General features: G+C 32.8%; 1 protein-coding gene across 3 annotated transcripts in view; it reads right to left on the bottom strand.

Moving 5' to 3' along the window:
- Positions 1-21,787, bottom strand: part of Snx13 (sorting nexin 13) — a 157,689-nt gene that overhangs the window by 83,760 nt on the left and 52,142 nt on the right. For 2 of the 3 annotated variants that reach the window (XM_047560792.1, XM_047560791.1), the window contains exons 2-5: positions 17,078-17,190; positions 7,799-7,901; positions 4,842-4,931; positions 3,584-3,705 (exon numbers count right to left, since the gene is read on the bottom strand). In XM_047560792.1, the coding sequence (XP_047416748.1) occupies positions 3,584-3,705; positions 4,842-4,931; positions 7,799-7,901; positions 17,078-17,190 (428 nt within the window). Of the gene's footprint in view, positions 1-3,583; positions 3,706-4,841; positions 4,932-7,798; positions 7,902-17,077; positions 17,191-21,787 lie in introns of those variants that run through there. The other variant, XM_047560795.1, reaches the window with a different exon arrangement.

A 21,787-nucleotide genomic window follows, 5' to 3' on the forward strand; every position in this document is an offset into this window, starting at 1 on the left:
TCAAAACATCATTTATTAGTTGATGATGTGGTCCCACATCACCTCATTTGTCCCTTAACAACTCTGAATTTGCTAGAAGTATTAATGTTACTGTCTTACAGTGATACTGAGAAATTTTCATATAGGTACACTAAGTTAATGGTAGAGATAGATCTTTAATACAAATATTCTAATACCTAGACTGGTATTCCCTGTCCTATGTCATCATATCTTATCTGAAGGGGAAATAAAAATACATACCTTATTAAGGATTCACCCAAACCAAAGTTTCATTCTGTGACTTCACATGCCAGATTTCACAGAAAGGGGGGGATCTAAAGATACTCAAGGAAAGTTTCCTTCCCAAAACTGTTACTGAAATAACAGGTACTAAGGCTGACATAAGGTGTTACGACTGCAAAGTACTCTTTCACCAGTGATGTCATTTAATCCTAACAACAATCTATAAGGAGATATGGGTTATTATTCCCAGAGTTAAAGAATGTATGTATTTCTCCCATTCTAGGTCACAGAGTTAATAAATAACAGAGTTAAAGCTCAAATTCAATACTTCAGACTCACATTTATTCCCCATTTCTCCTTAAAATTTAGTACTTAGTTTTATGCTGATATTTTAAATTTCTCAATTTTGAAAAATAAATATGAACATAAATTCAGTGATTCTAAATCTTTTCTGGGTTCATGGATCATTTAAAAAATCAAACCTAGCTGGGTTTGGTGGCATATACCTGTAATTCCAGTGACTTGTGAGACTGGAGATAGAATTGTAAGTTTGAGGCCAGCCTCAGCAACTTAGTGAGATCCCATCTCAAAAAGCAGAAAGGGCTGGGGTATAGTTCATTGATAGTGCACTAGTTCAATCCCCAGCATCATAAAATAAAAAAATAAAAATTAAAAAAATTCAATCTATGCAAGTGCTCTTTGGGGAAAGAAAAACATTAGTTTTGTGCACATTTTCAGGTTTGCAGACCCCTATTTAAAGCCCTATACAACACTGTAAGCTGAATACAAGGGTGACGACATGCTCCTGTCATGCTACACAATGCATACATATGTATACAAGCACAGAACAAAAATTAGAGGAGGACTGAGTGATTTGTAAACAGACCTAATTTTCTTGATATTGCCATTGGAAACAGTCATGAAGCCTCTGGTATTTTTGCAGTGATAGAAAAAGTCAACGTAAGAAAGTCATTGACAGAAAAAACATAAACCAACAATACTTATTAAGTCTTATATGCTAAGGGCTTTACCGGAAATCGATTTTTAGACTCAATAAAGTGTCTGAAGTAAGTTATTATCAGCCTTCATAGTTTGCCAAAACTTTAAGGCCAATGGCCTTAAATTCAGATAAATCCAAAATGGTAATAACCTGGCTTTACCAGTAATCATCCAAATATTACACTTGATAGTACAGAAAGGTTGGAATGTTATAGAAAAGAAGGGACAAAATTTTTTAAAAAATTAAGATATGAAGTGAGAAGAAAAAGTGACTATAGGATCAAAAACAGGGAAATTGTTGAACTGATAGGGAAAAAAGGCAGGAAATAGATGAACAACCTGGATCATACTATATATGACAGAAAATGAAAGAAGGAACACCAGCTGTAAAGAACAATCTCATTTCAATTCCAACTCTACTACACTATGTAACTTTAGACCTAACTTTTCTGGACCTCATTTTCTCTATTTTTGAAATTTTGGATATTAGATGGCAAAATACATTTCTAAATTCCTTCACAATTTTCACAACACTGTCACATGTGTTATGTTCATTTCACTCCATTGAGCAGTAACTTTATTTACCACTGTATCCTTAGCACCTGGCTGGTACAAAGTACCAAAATATTAGTTGAAAGGATAAATTGGATTCTGACAATAATCCAGTGAGGAACACAGAACACAGCAAGAACTATTATACTTATTTTACATGAGAAAAACTAAAGTTTGAAGAATTTAAAATACTTGCTCATGTTCCTACAGTTTAGTGGTAAAGTCAGAATAAAAGCCCAAGTCTTTAAATTACTAGTTCAAATCTCTTTCCAGGTCTAAATTTTTTTATATTTTAAAGTACTCTTAAGGAATTCAAAACAAGAATAAGGAACTGTTATTATTCCTACTGTTTTGAAAAAAAATAAAAGATCTGGACAGTATTACTAAAGAAAGCAATTAATATAGAAGGGTTCTCTGAAGAAATCTAACGTTAATATGCAAATGAAATGAGATAAACTCTAATTTCTGGTCTTCTTTGATTAAACCAATTATATTTTCTGTGTTCCACAGTGAGTCTGCATCTATAATTCTGGTTGTCTACAAATGTTTGCTGCTAATCATGAGGGAGAAGTACAAATCTCTCTTCATGATTAAGATGACTGTCAAACCAAAAGTCTTATGCAGGGCTCCCAGTAACCTCAGACTGAGAAACACATTCTATTCCATCTCTCTACCTGCCCATCCTAATCTAAAGCTTTAGGGTCAAGGTCCTGACTGGGCAGCATGAGCTGAAATATCTTTGCACACAGATCAGAAAACACACTAAGAGTTGTAAAACAAAGTTCTATTCTTAAGCATTCAGAATCACAAGGTTGTATTATAAAAACCTAAGAAGAAAGGAAAAGGGGTTGGCTAGAGAACACCATTTTCACATTTTAAAGAATACACCCTGAACATGACCTGTGAAACTCTATGTCATGTACAATCAGGTGAATGAGAAGTTATACTCCATTTATGTCTGATGTATCAAAATGCATTCTACTGTCTGTATAACTATTTAGAACAAAAATATATATATTTTTAAAAAGTACACCTTGAGAATACAGAACAGTAGGAAAATCAGTCTGTGTATTAGGTAATAAAATCTTTAAATAATAAAAAGTGTACAAACTCATCCAAATCCTTTCTTTCAAAAAAAAAAAAAATTCTGAAGCACTTTTCCCTCTCATATAATGCTCCCAATTAAAAAGCTTTAAAAAATAAAAATGCAAGTCATTATGAATTTTAATATAAATGAAATAGCGCTCTGCCCCAAAAACTCAAGTAGTTTAAGTATGGATATTGGATAGAATACTTTTGTCATATGGAAGCAGTACACAGATGGTTTATAAAGCCAGATTTTAATGGAGCATTTTAATATATCTCACAAGAAAAGTTTTTAAGAGGACTTCTGCAAGCAATGTTGTTAAAAGAACAGTTATACTGAAACTGCAGTGAGGTACAGCAGTTATATGAAAACTAATCTATTTCCACAGTACTCAAATAAAATAAGAGTATCCATGGTGGGGGGGGTATTTTCAATAAATGGTAAAAAATCTGAAATGTAACCTATGTAGTAGACTACGTATGTAAAAAACTGGCATACAAACAGAAAACAGGGCCTAAGACAAACCTATAACCTCAAGTCTAAGGTAGTTTACAGGTTATAGGGCTACAGTTCTATAATCTGGGAGTTATTGCAAAATAATAACCTACTGTTTTACTTACCTTTTAATTAACAATACCCACCCCCAACTTAAAAGATATTTTCCCTACTGGAATAAACAATGTATCTAAATTTTTCTGCATAGATACAATGCAGTGACCTTACCTAGTAGCAAACTGAATGAGAGCATTCTGAAGAGTCTGCCTAATTTCAAGAAGAAAAGATTCATCATCACTTAGTGTGTAATACCAATACTGGACATAATCCCTCAAGGAAAACTGGATAACCTATAAGAAAAATATTGGGAAAAAAATTAAACTTTTTAGGATCAACAAAATCCCTCAAAGAAAACTAGATAATCTGTAAGAAAATATTAGAAAAAATTACAGTATTTTAGGATTTAAATCGTAACACAACAGATTAAAAATTAAAATGGTTACCTGTCAATTCATATCTATTCTCTATATTATAAACTGTGGTAATAAGTACCTGCCTAACATTAACATGCTAAAAAACATTTCATGAATTTTAAAGTTATTATGGCATTCCAACTCATCTACTATTCCAATTTTTTGAAAACTTAAAACAATATCTATAGACAAATCTTATGGAAATTCAGGTAAAGAGAGAATGTGCAGAAAAAGTTGATTTTCAATGCTATAACACAATGAAGAGTTTTAATCAGTTTGATGGCATGAGATACACAAAAATGCTGATGAGATATAAAATAATGCTCAAAAAGTATGTTTCATCAAGATTTCATTGTGAGATCCAATGCAAGTATAATTTCAAAAATCATACAGGAGTAATTTAGTTCTAACATAATACACTGAACCAACAATATTCAGTACAAACTGAACTAAAAGTACTGTGTCCATAAACAGTAAATAATACAATTCAATGTATAATTTTTGCAAATTAGATAAACTAAATACACATTCATTTATAAAATAAATGTTAAAAATTTAAGGTACACATTATTTTTTAAGGAATATATAATCAAAACCATCAACATAAAATATTTTGGTGTGAATAAATTCTTACCTAACTATAATTTTTGAACATTTTTTAGCCAAACCAGATATTTACACTTTTTAAAAATAAAACAGAAAATAAAATCTGATTTACTAAACCCAATAAGCTTCTTTCTCAGCAAGAGTAATATCTTTAATGATTAAAAATTATCAGAAACATCAAATGTTAGCAAAACATGCAAATTTAATCAAGAAGTTTTCATACTAACTAAATCACCTCATAACAAGTACTTAGTAAATAAGGAAACATCAAGTATAAATTTCAAGGATAGCATTATCATAAAATTCTAACATACTTTAAATAGCAAAAAGATATACCTTAGAATTTTCAAAAGAAATAAAAGTACTACACAATATATGGAATTCAAACACCACATACTAAAACTCACTTGCTGGAGAGGTTCATCAATAATATTGGCACCCGTCAATCTTCTATCGATCTTAATAGTCCTGGCTTCCCGTTTCATTTCTTCTAAGCACTTAAAGGAAACCATAATATCTTATTGAGTGATTAAAATCTTTCCAGTTTGCTTGGAGTGAATACTCATTCTAACTTCCCTTCTTAATCTATCTTCAATTCAATAAATTATTCTTGAGATTCTAATATAAACCAAACACTTTTCTGAAGATAACAGAACTAAACACACAGAAAAAAATCTATTAGCCTCAAAAATTTAATTAAATTAGAAAATAGTATTTAAAATGTGGGAAAATTGAAAATGTATAGGAATATTGTTGCCATATTCCAATGAAACTTTAAAACTATAGTTAGTGTATCAGGGAGTCAAGTTAAAAACTGTCTTTACTGGACCACTCTCCCTCTTCCACCTCCCCCTTTCCTAGCCCCCAATAGTATAGCAGGTGCCAAATGAATGTATTTTGAAATTGATTTTATTTAAGGATAATATTTTAAGCAATGAAAGAAAATATATTTCTCTACTTTTCCTTAGCTTCAAGAAATATAAGTGGCCTGGGAATAGGGTAAAAGGTAATGGGAGACTAAAATTGAAAATGTAAGTCAAAGCACAAATATATAATGGTGAACCAAATATATAATGGTGGTCTTACAAGATTATAATGGAGCTGTTCAGTATCACCTACTGAACAATATGCAGCTGAAAAAGCAGCAACAGAAAAGAAAAAACTCAGAAAATCCACAGTAAAGGATTTTTGCAGAAGCTTTTGCAAAAACACATACACACCCCTCAACAGGCTCCTTTAAAAAAATCTGAAAACAAGAACCCCAACATAATAGAACAGAATATTCATGATGCATTATCTGCTTATGAGAAAATCTATGATAAAAAAGTGACATACACACACAAAGGAACCACCACAGACATATTTCTGAAAAAAGAGACACCTCCTTCAGAGTCTCAGAAAGGTCCCTCAGAAGGCATTCTAGAAGAAAGCACTGTCATCATAGGAGATCACAGCCCCACATGTGTTGCTAATCCTGAAAACCTTCCAGGGGGACAAGATGTAGAGGTGTAAGATAATGACAATGATGATCCTGTCCCTTTTTAGGCCTAGACTAATGAGGATGACTGGGTCTTTTACTAGTTTCTGTTTGATGCTAAGTGTTAGTACAAAAGATTCAAAAGTTTTAAAAATTTATAAAGTTTATGAAGTAAAAAAGTTAGAGTAATCTAAGATTGATTTATTACTGAAGAAACAAAATTTTATAAATCTACTGTAGCCTAAGTGTACAGTGTTTATAAAGTCTACAGTAGTGTACAGTAAAGTTCTAAGCCTTCATATTCACTCACCACACACTCCCAAACTTATCCAGAGGAACTTCTAATTCTGTAATCTCCATTTACAGTAAGTGACCCATACAGGTATGTGTATTTTTGTGTTTTATTTCATATTTTTACTGTATTTTTTCTGTGCAGACATATTTAGACACTCAACACCACTCTGATACTGTAGCTGTACTATTTGGTACAGTAACATACTATACAGGTTTGCTCCCTAGAAGCAAGAGGACAGTATAGTATAGTGGGCTATACTACTAGCTTTGTATGTGTGCACTCTATGATATATGCACAATGACAAAAATCACATAGCAATGCATTTCTCAGAACATATGCCTGTTAAGTGATGCATAAGTATAAAGATACATGCTTTAATTTACAATATGAAACCACTAATATTTTTCCATAAAACATACTTATAAATCATATTTTCAAAATGGCAAATCAAAACTATTATTATAATATTTACTAAAAAATGGATTATAAAAATGCAACCTGAATTAACTAGGATTTATTACTATTTAGAATCTTAATCCCTAAAATACTTCCCATCCTGTTATTCACTTAAATGAATACAAACCTGATAGTTAAGAAATGTTTCAAGAAAAGATGCATTTCCTCAGAAAGACTTATAAGCAAACATAGAACACATATTAACAAAAGTTCTAAAGGAAGTGAGGAAAATGTTTCAGATTATAAAAAAGTTATAAAAGATGAGTTTGTCCATATGAAAGTCAGGATTTGGTGAAATTCCTATATTTCAGTAAAAATATTATGTATTGCTTACCTCTGCATTTCCTCCATGTTAGTATAAAGGATTATAAAGTTACTGGCATCAACTCAAGTCATTGTTATCTCTTCCTATGAAATGAAACTACCCCACCTCACAATAAGAACGAAAACCACTGCAAATGTCAAGCCTACCCATAGTACCCAATTTCAATTTTACTTTAAAAATATGACTTTAATTTTAAATAGAAAAAGGGCATCATTCAAGATGATAAAAATCAGGGATGAATTACTAAAACTTTAGCTATTGTATAACTTAATAAGTTATATATTTCAATGTCATTAAAAGAAAAAAATGCACATCTTTCCCTCTGATTTCCATTTAATGTATTTCATTTAAAACATAATATACGGGGGCTGGGTTTGTGGCTCAGTGGTAGAGTGCTTGCCTAGCATGTGTGAGGTACTGGGTTCGATTCTCAGGACCACATATAAATAAATGAATAAAATAAAGATCCATCAACATCTAAAAAATATTAAAAAAAAATAATATACATTAACAGTCTAACAAATCATATGTGTGATTCTTGGACACTCTTTGTTAATACAGCAGGAAAACATCCAAATGAAACTAACCAATTTCTCTCTTCCTTAAATTTGTATTCCCACTTGACATCTAGCATTAAGAAAGTTTCAAAGGTAAATTTTTAAAATGTACTTTTCTAAGTATGATCAAAAAGTCTCCCAAAAATTTACTGAGTGAATAAGAGGAAAATCTGCCAAGCCATATACAGTTGATCACATTATTAACACTGCAAAGAATTGGACTTTGACGCTTCACATTTCTTTACATAATTTACCTTAGGAACCCCAGTTGATGTTGGAGGAAGAAATGAGTGTTCACACTGCTCTAGGTATTTTTCTGAGTTTGTTTTTCCAAACAAGAGAGTAACCACTAAACCCCTAGAAGAAAAAAATTAAAGAATTAAAAAAACCTTCTATAATTTAACACATCTACTATGAAGCATTATTTCAGATTTTATAGTTTTATCATACACCAAAAATGCCTTCTGTAACTTTACCAAAAAAATTGACAGATTTTGTTGTTTTGAACGAAGTTTAAAACAGCAATAAACACTTTGTGAATCATAAATTAAATATACAATCTCTTTCAAAAAACTTCTGGGGGCATGGAAGTATCGAGGATTGAACTCAAGGGCACTAGACCACTTATCCACATCCCCAGCCATATTTTGTATTTTGTTTAGATATAGGGTCTCAACGAGTTGCTTCGTGCCTCACTTTTGCTGAGGCTGGCTTTGAACTCTTGATCCTCCTACCTCAGTCTCCGGAGCTACTGAGATTATAGGTGTGTGCCACCACACTCAGCCCTTTTGAAATTTTAATCCAACATATTTCACAAAGAATATCAGACATTTTCAAAATTGGAAAAATCAGCCCTAGTTAAATAAAAAATCTAATAACAAGGATAAAGACAAATGACATCTAAATCAATGGCTACATGACCCAATTCTATAGTGCTAATTAAGGTGACATACTAGTATTTATAACTTGACTATGACTATAGAAAATAGGGCTATGCAGAAAAAATGATCCAGATTATGATTTGTTTTAAAACAAGGCTAGAATTACAATAATATCAACCTCAGAAGATTAATTATTTTTAAAACAAGTAAATGATCACAGTAAAATAAATACTAGTTCACTATATAGAATTCACTAAATGTTATCACTATTTCCTGTATTTAAAATTTACCAATAAGCCAAAGTCTTGGAAATCCATAAAGGAAGAAAATTCATTTTAATTTTATAATAATTTTATAAAAATCTTACAAGGATTTAAAGACAGTAGTGACAACGGAACAAAATTAAATACTGTCAGTTTCAACTACTGAAAGGAAAAAGATTCTCAGTCATCTACTTTTTGTTACTTTCTGTCAATTCATCAATCTTCAAATACAAATACATAAGTAGAGTGGGAGGGCAGCTGAACACAGATTAATTAAGTTCATATCAGAATTGTTTTTTTTTTTTTAAATAAGAGGCTGACCTCAAAATTATCAGTAAATTTCATCTATCTTTTACAAATGATATTGCTAGGATTCACAATGGCTGACCACTTTTACCTGGTTATTAAGGGCAGAATCAAACACAATAAAATACTTCTATTAAATTAACCTAATATTCCTAAAAGAAAAAAATCATCACAAAAGAGTCTGATAAAACGTTAACCTCTCCCATAAAAAACACTAGGAAGACAAGCAAAGAAATATTTTGAAATTAAAAAGAACAAAATTAACAGTTTCAGTTGTGAGGGTGTTACCAATGATTACATTATCCAACAACTATAACAATGCCGTGCAATAACCATAATATGGTACTGCCAGTACCCTACAGTAAAAATCAAAATAAAGCATCTTGTCTTATTCTCTCTTAAAAAGTTTCCTTTATATTTGAGTAAGTGATTAGTTTTGACTGTAAGAAAAATGTAAACATGATCAATATTTTTGGTGGGTGAAATGCAGAATTTAAAACAAGGTTAAGGTGTCAGCCTCCATCTTGGATCACTGCAGCACCTTCCATACACTCTCCATGTGACAGCCTCTACCTTGGAACACCAGACAGGGCCTGAGACAGTTATCTGCTATAACACCACTTTCCACAGCCCAGCATCTCCAAACAGGCTGCCATTGCTGCCACATCTCTGAAAGCAGTTGCCTCCATCTTGGGACACCTCTGACACCATCTTCGGTAACCTCTGCAGCCGCCACTGCCATCTTTAGTTGGGGGGCAGTATTTATCTTGGGACACTGGCTGGAGGCGAGAAACCCAATATCAAGGTACCTACAGGTGATCCACTGCCACCGCCACCACCAACTAAGGATGTGGTCTCTTTCATCTAGGGATAATAGCCAGGGCCTGAAAGAACTTCAACAAGGTCCCTGCAGGTTTGGTTAAATCTGAGGTATCCCTGCTAGGTGTGTTAATAGCCACCATCCTGCTGCAGAGGTAGGAGAGAGTCTTGTAAGGGGTTGGTAGATTAGAAGAGGGTGTGAGGGCATCCTGAACCCACCTCAACCAGCCAACCAGCCTGGCACCCACTGGAATCCCAGAGACAACTCGGGCAGCACTGGTTGGGACCTGACATCAGCCTGGCCCATGACTTCCTCCCCATTACAGCATCCACCAACCACCTGATCCCACAGGTTTGGCAATCAACAAGGCTCTCTGGCTCCCAAACACCCACTAGCCATCAACATGGCCCAGCACTTGCAGTTACATGGCTGGCAAGAGAGAAGTATCAGATTACATATAGGTGGAAACCAACTGGGAAATCAGCAGATTTCTTAACCCAGACCCTCAACACCAGGAGAACCTGGAATAACATATATCAAACTCTGAAAGAAAATGGATGCCAACCAAGAATCTTATATCCAGCAAAATTAAGCTTCAGATTATGACATTAATAAAAACATTCCATGATAAACCAAAGTTAAAAGAATTTACAAATAGAAAGCCTGCACTACAGAGCATTCTCAGCAAAATATTTCATGAGAAGGAAAAGAAAAATAACAATGAAAGTCAGCAAAGGGAGGAACTACACTAAAGGAAAAGCTAATCAAAGGAGAAACCAACTCAAGTTAAAAGCCAAAATGACCAGGAATACAAATCATATCTCAATAATAACCCAGAATGTTAATAGCCTAAACTCAATAGTCAAATGACACAGACTGGCAGATTGAATTTAAAAAAAAAAAAAAAACAACAATATGCTGCCTTCAAGAGACTCATCTCATAGGAAAAGACATTCATAAACTGAAGGTGAAAGGATGGGGAAAAAAAACATATCACGCACATGGAGTGTGTAAAAAAGCAGAGGTTTCCATCTTCATATCAGATAAAGAGGACATCAAGCCAAAGTTAGTCAGGAGGGATAAAGAAGGACATTTCATACTGCTTAAGGGAATTATATATCCATAAGACATAACAATAGTAAATATATACGACCCAAACAATGGAGCATCTACATACGTCAAACAAACTCTTCTCAGTTTCAGGAATCAGAACACAACACAATAATACTGGGTGATTTTAACACACCTCTCTCACCACCGGATAGATCATCTGAACAAAAATTCAACAAAGAAACTATAGAAATCAATAACACAATCAACAATTTAGACTTAAGACACATATATAGAATACTCCATTCATCAACAAGCAAATACACTTTCTTCTCGGCAGCACATGGATCCTTCTCTAAAACAGATCATATGTTATGCCACAAAGCAACTCTTAGCAAATACAAAAAAAAAAAAAAAAGAGAGATACTACCCTGCATTCTATCAGACCAAAATGGAATGAGATTAAAAATCAATGATAAAATAAAAACAGAAGCTACTCCAACACCTAGAGACTAAATAAACACACTACTGCGACTCAAGGATAGTAGAAGACATCAGGGAGTAGATAAAAAAAAAAAAATTCTTGAAGGTAAATGAAAACGACGATACAACATATCAAAATCTCTGCTGGGACACTATGAAAGCAGTACCAAAAGCAAAGTTCATTGCGGTGAGCTCATTCATTAAAAGAAGAACAAGTCAATGAATAAATGACCTAACATTACATGGCAAAGAGCTAGAAAAGAGGAAGAAATCAACACCAAAACCAGTGGAAGAACAGAAAATAATTAAAATCAGAGCTGAAATCAATGAAATTGAAACAAAAGAAACAACTGAAAAAATTGACAAAACAAAAAGTTGTCTCTTTGAAAAAAATAAAACAAAATTGATAAGCCTTAGCCACACTAATGAAGAGAAGGAGAGAGAAAACTCAAATTACTAAAATTTGTGATGAAAAAGGAAATTTCACAATGTACACTATTGAAATACAAACATAATTAGAAGCTATTTTGAAAATCTATATTCCAACAAAATAGAAAATCTTGAACACATAAATTTCTAGAGACATATGATCTACTCAAACTCAATCAGGAGGATATACACAATCTAAACAGATCAATTTCAAGCAATTAAATAGAAGATGCCATCAAAAACCTCCCAACCAAGCCCGGGACCAGATGGATTCTCAGCCAAGTTCTACAAGACCTTTGAAAAAGAACTAATACCAATACTCCTCAAAATATTCCACAGAATATAAGTGGGAACCCTTCCAAACCCATTCTATGAAACTAGTAATACCCTGATACCAAAACCAGACAAAAACACTCAAGGAAAGAAAACTTCAGACTAATATCCCTGATGAACGTTGATTCAAAACTTTTTAACAAAATTCTAGCAAATCATACACAGAAACATTAAAAAAATAGTGCAACATGATCAAGTGCAGCTCATCCCAAGGATGCAAGGTTGGTTCAACATATGGAAATCAATAAACATAATATATCACATCAACAGACTTAAAGACTAGGATCATCTCAATAGATGCAGAAAAGGCATTCGATAAAGTACAGCACCCCTTCATGTTCAAAACAGTAGAAAAAATGGGGATAGTAGGAACATACCTCAACACTGTAAAGGCTATCTATGCTAAGCCCAAGTCAACAACATTTTAAATAGATAAAAATTGAAAGCATCCCTCCTAAAAACTGGAACAAGATAGGGATACCCTCTTTCACACTTTATTCAACACAGTCCTTGAAACTCTAGCCAGAGCAATTAGATAGACCAAAGAAATTAAAGGGATATGAACAGGAAAAGAAGAATTCAAACTATCACTATTTGCTGTGACATGATTCTATAATTAGAAGATCCAAAAAATTCCACCAGAAAACCTCTAGAACTAATAAATGAATTCAGCAAAGTAGCAGTATATAAAATCAATACCCATAAACCTAATGCATTTCTATTCATAAGTGATGAACCCTCCGAAAGAGAAATTAGGAAAACTATCTCATTCACGATAGCCTCAAAAAAATATAATAAAATACTTGGGAATCAATCTAACAAAAGAGGTGAAAGACCTCTACAATGAAAATTATAGAACATTAAAGAAAGAAATTGAAGAAGATTTTAGAAGATGGAAAGATCTACCATGTTCTTGGATAGCAGAATTAATATTGTCAAAATGGCCACACTATCCAAAGTGTTATATAGATTCAATGCAATTCCAATTAAAATCCCAAAATTTTTCCTCAGAAATAGAGAAAGCAATCACAAAATTCATCTGGAAAATAAGAAAACCCAGACTAGCCAAAGCAATACTTAGCAAGAAGAGCGAAGCAGGACAAAAATGGCATGGTACTGGCATCAAAATAGACAGGTAGACCAATGGTACAGAATACAAGACACAGTGACAAACCCACATAAATACCATTATCTCATACTAGACCAAGGTGCCAAAACATACAATGGAGAAAAGATAGCCTTTTCAACAAATGGTGCTGGCAAAACTGGAAATCCATAAGAAGCAAAATGAAATTGAATCCATATCTCTCACCTTGCACAAAACTCAACTCAAAATGGATGAAGGACCTAGGAATTAGACCAGAGGCCCTGCACAAAAAGAAGAAAATGTGGGCCTAAATCTTCATCATGTGGGCTTAGAACAAGACTTCCTTAACAAGACTCCTAAAGCCCAAGAAATAAAACCAACAATCAATAAATGGATGAATTCAAACTAAAAACCTTTTTTCTCAGCAAAGGAAATAATCAATAACAGGAAGAGAGAGCCTACACCAATGTGAGAAAATCTTTACCACATGCAATTTAAATATGACACTAATCTCCAGAATTTATGAAGAACTCAAGAAACTTAACACCAAAAATACAAATAACCCAGTCAATAAATGGGCTAAGGAACTGAAAAGACACTTCACAGAAGATATACAATCAATCAACAATAATATGGGAAAATGTTCAACATCTCTAGTAATTAGAGAAATGCAAATCAAAATTAAGATTTCATCTCATTCCAATTAGTATGGCAATGATCAAGAATATAAGCAAGAATAAGTGTTGGCAAGGATGTGGGCAAAAAGGTACACTTGTACACTGCTGGTGGGATTGCAATTTGGTGCAACTACTCTGGAAAACACTATGGATATTTCTTAAAAAAACTTGGAATGCAACTACCATTTGACCGAGCTATCCCATTCCTTGGCCTATACCCAAAGGACTTAAAATCAGCATCCTACAATGACACAGCCACATCAATATTTATAGCAGTTCAATTCACAATAGCTGAGCTGTTGAACCAACCTGGGTGCCCTACAACTGATGAATGGATGAAGAATCTGTGGTATATATACACAGTGGAATATTATTCAGCCTTAAAGAAGAATAAAATTACAGCATTTGCAGGTAAATGGAGTTGGAGAATATCATGCTAAGTGAGATAAGCCAATCTCCAAAAACTAAAGGCCAAATGTTTTCTCTGAGAAGTGGATGCTGATGCATAATGCAGCGGGAGAGGGGCGGGGGTTGTAAGGGAGGAAAGGACTGGGCAGAGGGGAATGAGAGGAGGGAAAGAGGCCAGGGCATGGGAAAGACAGTGGAATTAGACTGACGTCATTACCCTATATACATATATGATTGCATGATTGATGAAACTCTACACTGTGTACAACCAGAGAAATTAAAGTTGTACTCCACTGTGTACAATGAATGGAAATGCATCCTGCTTATCATGTATAACCAAATAGAACAAATATAAACAAATAAATAAATAAAATAAAGATTGTTCTCTATTTGGACAAAAGGATAATTACTGCTTTGTTAAAGAATATAATAAGTGTAGTTTGAATCCTTAAAAAAAATGTTTCATTAACAACAAAAGGGGGAAGAGGATACACAGGAAAATGCATTAATTTCAAACTTGCATTTTAAGTAAGAAAACAAAAAAACACCTCTTTTAAAACTTACACGACAAGAAAACACACCAAAACTAAGAAATTATTTTGAATTTACGAAATGTCATCATTTGCCTGACAATTGATATTTAAAAGCCATTTTTGTTCTTTAAATTCACAAGATTTTAAATTATACAGAGTTACATTAAGAAGTGAAATCATTCATAATTAAGAGCCAAAATAAGAAGATTTGACTCAGGAAATTATGATATTCATTGTCCATAATTGAGTAATCTGTGAATGCTTAATTAACTAATCCTCCTGAGATGAGTTTCAGAGGTCTGCTGGCAGAAATAGAAATAAAATACCCTTTAATGGTAGTGAGTTTCACTGAGATCAACACAGTCTGCAACAGAACGTCAGAAAAATTTATGATTTAGCATGAAGTTGGAATTTTCAGACCTCATCATGTGACTCTAAATATTATCTAAAGAGTTTTTGTATCCCAGCTACTCAGGAGGCTGAGGTAGAAAGATTACAAATTCCAGGCTGGTTTTGACAACTTAGTAGGACCCTGTTTTAAAATATGTAATAAAGGGGTTGTGATTTAGTTCAGGGGTAGATCATTCCAATCTTCCGTGTCTAAAGAATAAAAATATATACAAAAATTTTTTAAAAATTTAGTACCCTTCCCTTAACCTTCAAAAACCCACCTTATCTAAAAAACTTTTTCAGAATTTCTAAGTATGCAAAACTTTTTTTTAATATAACTATTCCTTCAAAAATTGGCAGATTCAGAAAGGGAACAACAAAAGTTTTCATGACTTTGGAATAAATGGACTGATGACCCTACCCTGTATCCCAAATTTATATGGAGTTTAGTAAAGAACCCTTTCAAGGGTTTCCTATCTTTGTCTCTAAAACTGAAATTTTCTACCTTTCCAAAGTATTGGTAAATATTACTAAACTCTTTTCCTTCATTCTTCCCATGGGCTCATTCAATTAGTAAAATTAGAAGAGATCTCTTTCAGAGAAATATCTCAAGATAAATAATCTCCTTTCAAATCAGTGAAAGCAAACTATGCAGCTATGCAGCCCACGTTATACCCTTAATTTGTGACAGGACTATAATTAGAAAGCCCATTTAGCTGCAGATCTCTAAGGTCCTTCATCATCCTTATTACCAAAAAAGATATTTTTGAACTCTACATTATTCAAACTCCTTTGGCTAAAATAAGTTTGTTTTTGTACATAGTACCATACCTAGACAACTGTCATGAAAATACTGACTGTAACACAAAATACAGTTTTAATATAGGTTTGACATAACTGCTCAATTTAAGTAACATCATTTATTCAATAATCAGTGATCACATCCCTACAGAACAACTACACACGAATTACAAACCTGTCCCCTGAAAGAGGTGGTAGGTGTTATAAATATTCAGAAGTCCCCCTTCAGTATCTCATACAGTCTCTCAAACCATTGCTTAAATTTACTGTTCAATTCAGTGAAATTCTTTAAACCTGAGCTCAAACAACTCCTCCAAATATTTCAGGTCTCAAAAGATGTTTCTAAAAGACCTCTTAAGTGTTCACTCTGCAACTAATTACACACACACACACACACCACACACACAACACACACACCCCTTAAACAAACACTGAAATACTGGCTTCCTCTAAGCTATCTTGTTTCTAAGTAACAAACATTTCACTTGTGTGTAATTTCTTACAATTCATGTATGATACCAGTGCTCCAAATATGAAGGTATAACAAAGTATGGCTGAAACTTCCCTTGGAACAGTTTATTATCTTAAGTGAACACATAAACACTGTAAACCAAATAACCATAAAGATAAAATTGTAAAATCACACATTTGAATTTTCTAGACCAAACTAACAACATTCATTAGGAAAAATAACAAACATTATTGTTTGAAGTCTAACTAATGAAACAATATCTACATTGTGAAACTTGATATATAACCTCTAACTTATTTATCTTACTATAAGGTCATAAGGGATGAGTAATAGTCAAGTTTAAAAGGGTAAATAACACCAAATAAATTTTAAAATCCTTTTGCACATTATCACAAAAAAAAGAAACTGAAATTTTATTTTTGAAGATAATAACCCATATTTTGGATATCTTAAGTTTACTTTTTTTTTTAACTTTGTTAAAAAGTTTGTTAAAAAAAAAAAGCATTCACAAATAAATTATACTCCTACTTTTTACAATCATTATTTCCATTTGAACAAGACATACACAGGAATTACAAAATTATTAGTGAGTATACTTACCCACCCACAAAGCAGAGGATATAAAAGGCCAAATAAAATATTACAAAGGGTCCAAAGGTTACTAGAAAAAGGACGATGCCAAGGCTTCCCCATCCCCATATGGATAGACTGGCCTGAAATAAAACGAAAAAATTAAAAATTAAAACAAATAAATAATTCTCCATATGAATTAGAAAAGAATCAATAGAACTTTTACAGTTTTAAATTTTCACTTTTCAACATTGTGTTATTGTTTTCAACATACATTAAAATGTTTACTTTTAGAAATGTAATATATTCTTGCAAATTTATCTCCAAAAAACAATATACAAAAGAGATTTATGGAAGGTCAACAATAATTTGTTTTTAAAAAAAAATAGTGGCGATACAAAAATACAGCATGAAATAGTTTCACAAATTGTTGAATGAAAAGTTGGCATGAGAAACATAACTATTTACAACATATATGCATATTTGTATTTGTAAAATATAAAACATTAAGTAGGCTACAAAGTTATACTTATTTAGAATTAAAATTTCATTTTAAACCCAAGTTCCAATAATTACAGCATAAAGAGACTTTTTAAAATTTCAAAGTAAGAAATCCATATCTCACTGTAAATGGTGATATTATTTCATTCAAACTCATAAAATTATACTTGTAAAAGTTCCACTTTTCAACTACCACAATTTACCAAAAGTTCAACAAAACATTTCCAACTCTATCCTTTAAAAAAAATTTCATACAGAATTATACTGTTTTATCGAGTAAAAATACTCCTTTTGTTGAGGGCAAACTGGATGTTAGCAATTTAAGTCATTATGAATAAATAAATGTATTCAATTCAACAAGTTTCTACATCCATTTGCCTTGCACCGTGAGGTATACAAAGAAAGTATTTGTCCTACTCCTACCATCAAGGAACATAAAGAAGAATGTTTATGGGAATGAAACAATTAGACACTGAACTAAAAGAAAATAATAGAAAGCATTATAAGATGCTAAACAAATTGATGACCAAAAATCTGAGCAACAGACAATAAGTGCTATAGATTATAGGAGAAAGGAGAGTTTTATTCATTCATTCATTCATTCATTTATTGATGGCTTTCTATGGGCTAAAGAAGATTCAAGATACTGGGTATATTACAAGAAATATAAACCCTTCTAAGTTCATGTTGTAGAAAGAAAAAAACACAACCATATGCCTTCCTAAGTTTATATTGTAGAAGAAGGAAAAACAAAATTAATAAATAAAACTATGCCCCTAACAGATGCGGATAAGTGCTATGGAGAAAAAGCAACTGTAAGTGACCTGTCTAAGCAGCTCTGAATGATTAGATGATACATTAAAAGAAATACTGGACAAGATTTATTTATAGAGAATTTATTCATAATATTGAATGTTCCTGCAGCAAAATAATATTTTTCCATTTAATCATATCTTCTACAACCTTCAGTGGAGTTCTTTGTATTTGTATCTCCCCTCCCAGTCCCCAGGTCTACCATAACTCTTGTTCCTGTATTTATTATCCATTTTCCTCATTCTGGACACTATTATCTTCTAACCAGAGGAACCATAATGCCTGTTAACAAAGTTTCTGTTCTGCCTTCATGCTTTCCTCCTTGAATCAGCTGGGAATACAATTCCACCTACAGATAGTGTCTCCCCTGACTTCCTTCTAAGAGTTCAAAGTAGGACACAGTGATTTAAAATAGAGAGCAGGCCAGTCCCTCTGATGAAACTTCGGCTGAACATACAGTACCTGGATCCACACTATGGTATTGCCAGATGCCCAACCATAGGTAGGAATCAGATACTATTTTCCAAGACTCATGCAAAACATTATTATAAGAAAACTTATAAACTCTCCAGAAAGCTGAAACCAGATGTGACCCAGATACTCTATTCAACCTGCCTTCTCCAGTGAGATTTGACCTAATATTAGCAGTATTACTTTTTTTTTTTAACAGTTAAATTTATGCTTACTAGTCAGCTTTTCAAAACTAACAACTTATTGTTTAAAGATATATTTGGAGACTTTAACAATAAAGAAAGTGAGTATCTCTGGGGATAAAGGAGCATGCAACTAAAGGGTAACACACTGAGGGCTTCTCAAATAATCAGTAGTGTTTTACATCTTTACCAGGTGTTTGGTTTAAATGGTATAATTTACTCTTAAGCTTAGTATCTTTCACAATTAAAGAAATTTTCAAAAAAAGAATCACAATTAGTTGATATGAAGAAGACTAACAGCAATTAGTTAACAAGGAAAGTTATTCAATTTGTCTAAAAATTCAAGTTTGAGATTATTATGTCTTATTTCTCGCTTGAAAAGAATAGCAAAAACATCTCAAAACAAAAAACTCCATTCATTCAACAAAATTTGTGAAAACTTACAATGTGCCAGGTGCTAGTGATTTGGCCTTAATTATGTGTGAAAGAGATTTTCATATCCCTGCTCCCCCTTCTTTTCCCCAATGAGGCTCAAATTCAGGGCTTCCAGAATTTCTAGCATGGCAGGCAAGTGAGCTACCACTGAGTTACACCCCCATCCTTCAGGAGAAATTTTTAAATTCCAGAAACTAATACAATTAAACATTTCTAAACAAGCAGGCCAAGTGCTCATTTGCTTTGTGGTTAATCTCTTGGAACTACCAACTTCAAATGTTACACTATTCATTGAAACATCAGAATAGTGTGCATTATCCAAAACAAAAAGATTTTATTATTCTTAGTGTTCCCAGATCTGTTAAGTGGCTGATATTATGATGTTATCAGTACAATGAACTAGAAAAACATTTCATCTAACACAATTTAAAATCTGTGAATTCTAAGTATTTCCTAAATGATAAAGGATGAAAAAATTTGGGATAATTTTGTACTATGTCAAGGACCTTTCACAAATTCAAACAGATATTTATCAATTGAACTGAATACAAAAAAAGAAATCTACAAAGGTGGTTTACACTAAAAACTCTTTACTATACTACCATTTCCTTTGCTAAATACAATGATTATTATTTATGCTGACTAGTCCAAGAATCATTCCCAATCATGAGTTAGAAGAAACCTTCAAGATCACCAGATGTCATCCTTTTCAAACTTAAAGATTCTTAACTGCAGATTTTAAAAATGCAGATTCTGATCCAGTATGTCTGGTGTAGGGCCTTGAGTCTTTCATTTTTAACAAGTTACCAAAACTGTTTAGAACCGGGAACAATTTATATATTTATAAATCTCCCTAAATTAGTTTCTAGGTCTGTAAAAACCTTATTCACAATTCCAAAATGTAAAATAATCTGAAAACCAAAGTTATACTAAAGCATTCCACATAACAGATCTCACTCCTGAGAACAATTTATGAAATAAAAGGCAGTAGCATATAAAGCTCAAAATTAGATTTCAGAGTCCATCCTGAATTTAAAGTTCACATTTACTATTTATTAACAGTAACCACTGCATGCCTTCCTTTCCTCATCCACATCACTATGTTATTGTGAGGAGTAAATGAGTCCATGGTCCTGTGGCCAATTTTAACATAATCATTATTTAATGACTACTTTCACAATAAAGAAACTAAGGCACAGAAAGATTTTTAAAATTGCTAGAGGTCACACAAACCTAATAAGAGCAAAGTTTGAGCCTAGGCAATTCTGAGCCCTTAATTAACCTTAAAATTTGTCAGCTAACAATTGTCTCAGGTTAAAAGTCAGTGTAAGATAAAAATGCTAAAGTCAAAAGTAACTTTTTCTTAATCTAAATATTAATCAGCTTAATATGTCCCCCAAGAAACTAGTAGGAAAACTACCTGTAATAAATCCATGTTATAAAGTCCTGGTTTGAACATAAAACATATACGTATTAGAAAATAAACTTGCCCTTGTGTACCCTAAAGAAATAGTGGAAAGAAAATTCAGTTTCAAAGGATGTCAACTTCTTTCCATGTCCAGATCCTTCACGTACAGGGGTTTGACCTTGAGCTCAAGGACAGAAAGATAAAAAAATGATTTCTGCTTCTAAGGGTCTTAGACTCAAGAAATGAGAATGCAAAGGATTACACATGACTCCTAACAACAGAAAGCAAGTAAAAATGATTTGTTTTACAATATTCTATGCCAACCAAGACATACTGACATTTACCTCATTTGATCTTCCTCAAATATATTTATGATAGGAAAGGCAGCATAATATTGTACTAAGTACAGAATCAGAAAGTACAGATTCCAGTTCTCCACTAACTTTCTGTATAACTTCTGAAAATTTATTAAGCCTCTTTTTGATCCTGAATTTTCAGATGACATCATTTCCCAAAGTCTCTAACAGACTGGTTAAGTAAGTTTGCTCATAATGGCACAGCTAATTTGAGTGCAGAGGCAGGACTTGATTATCCTGGTTCATGTGGAAAGTGGGGCCAAGAAGAATCAGCTCTTTTATATCAGCTAGAAAAGATTGTCAGAATACCCATGGAAAGGACTCCAATATGAGTCTCACTAGAGTGAGTCAAGTCAACTGCACTCCCAATTATATTACCCTGGTATATTAGATACATTATATATAAGGTATATGACACAGGGCAGCCAAATAGTATAGGCCAAAATATAGTACAATGTATACGACACAGGGCACCCACACAGATAAAGCCAAGAATGTTAAAGTTGATATGACTTCAATGTTTACTTGAGCCACAGAAATTATATATAGTTCAACAACCAAAATAAGAAGCCAT

This window comes from Sciurus carolinensis, chromosome 8 (genome assembly GCF_902686445.1).
Source record: "Sciurus carolinensis chromosome 8, mSciCar1.2, whole genome shotgun sequence".
Taxonomy (NCBI): domain Eukaryota; kingdom Metazoa; phylum Chordata; class Mammalia; order Rodentia; family Sciuridae; genus Sciurus; species Sciurus carolinensis.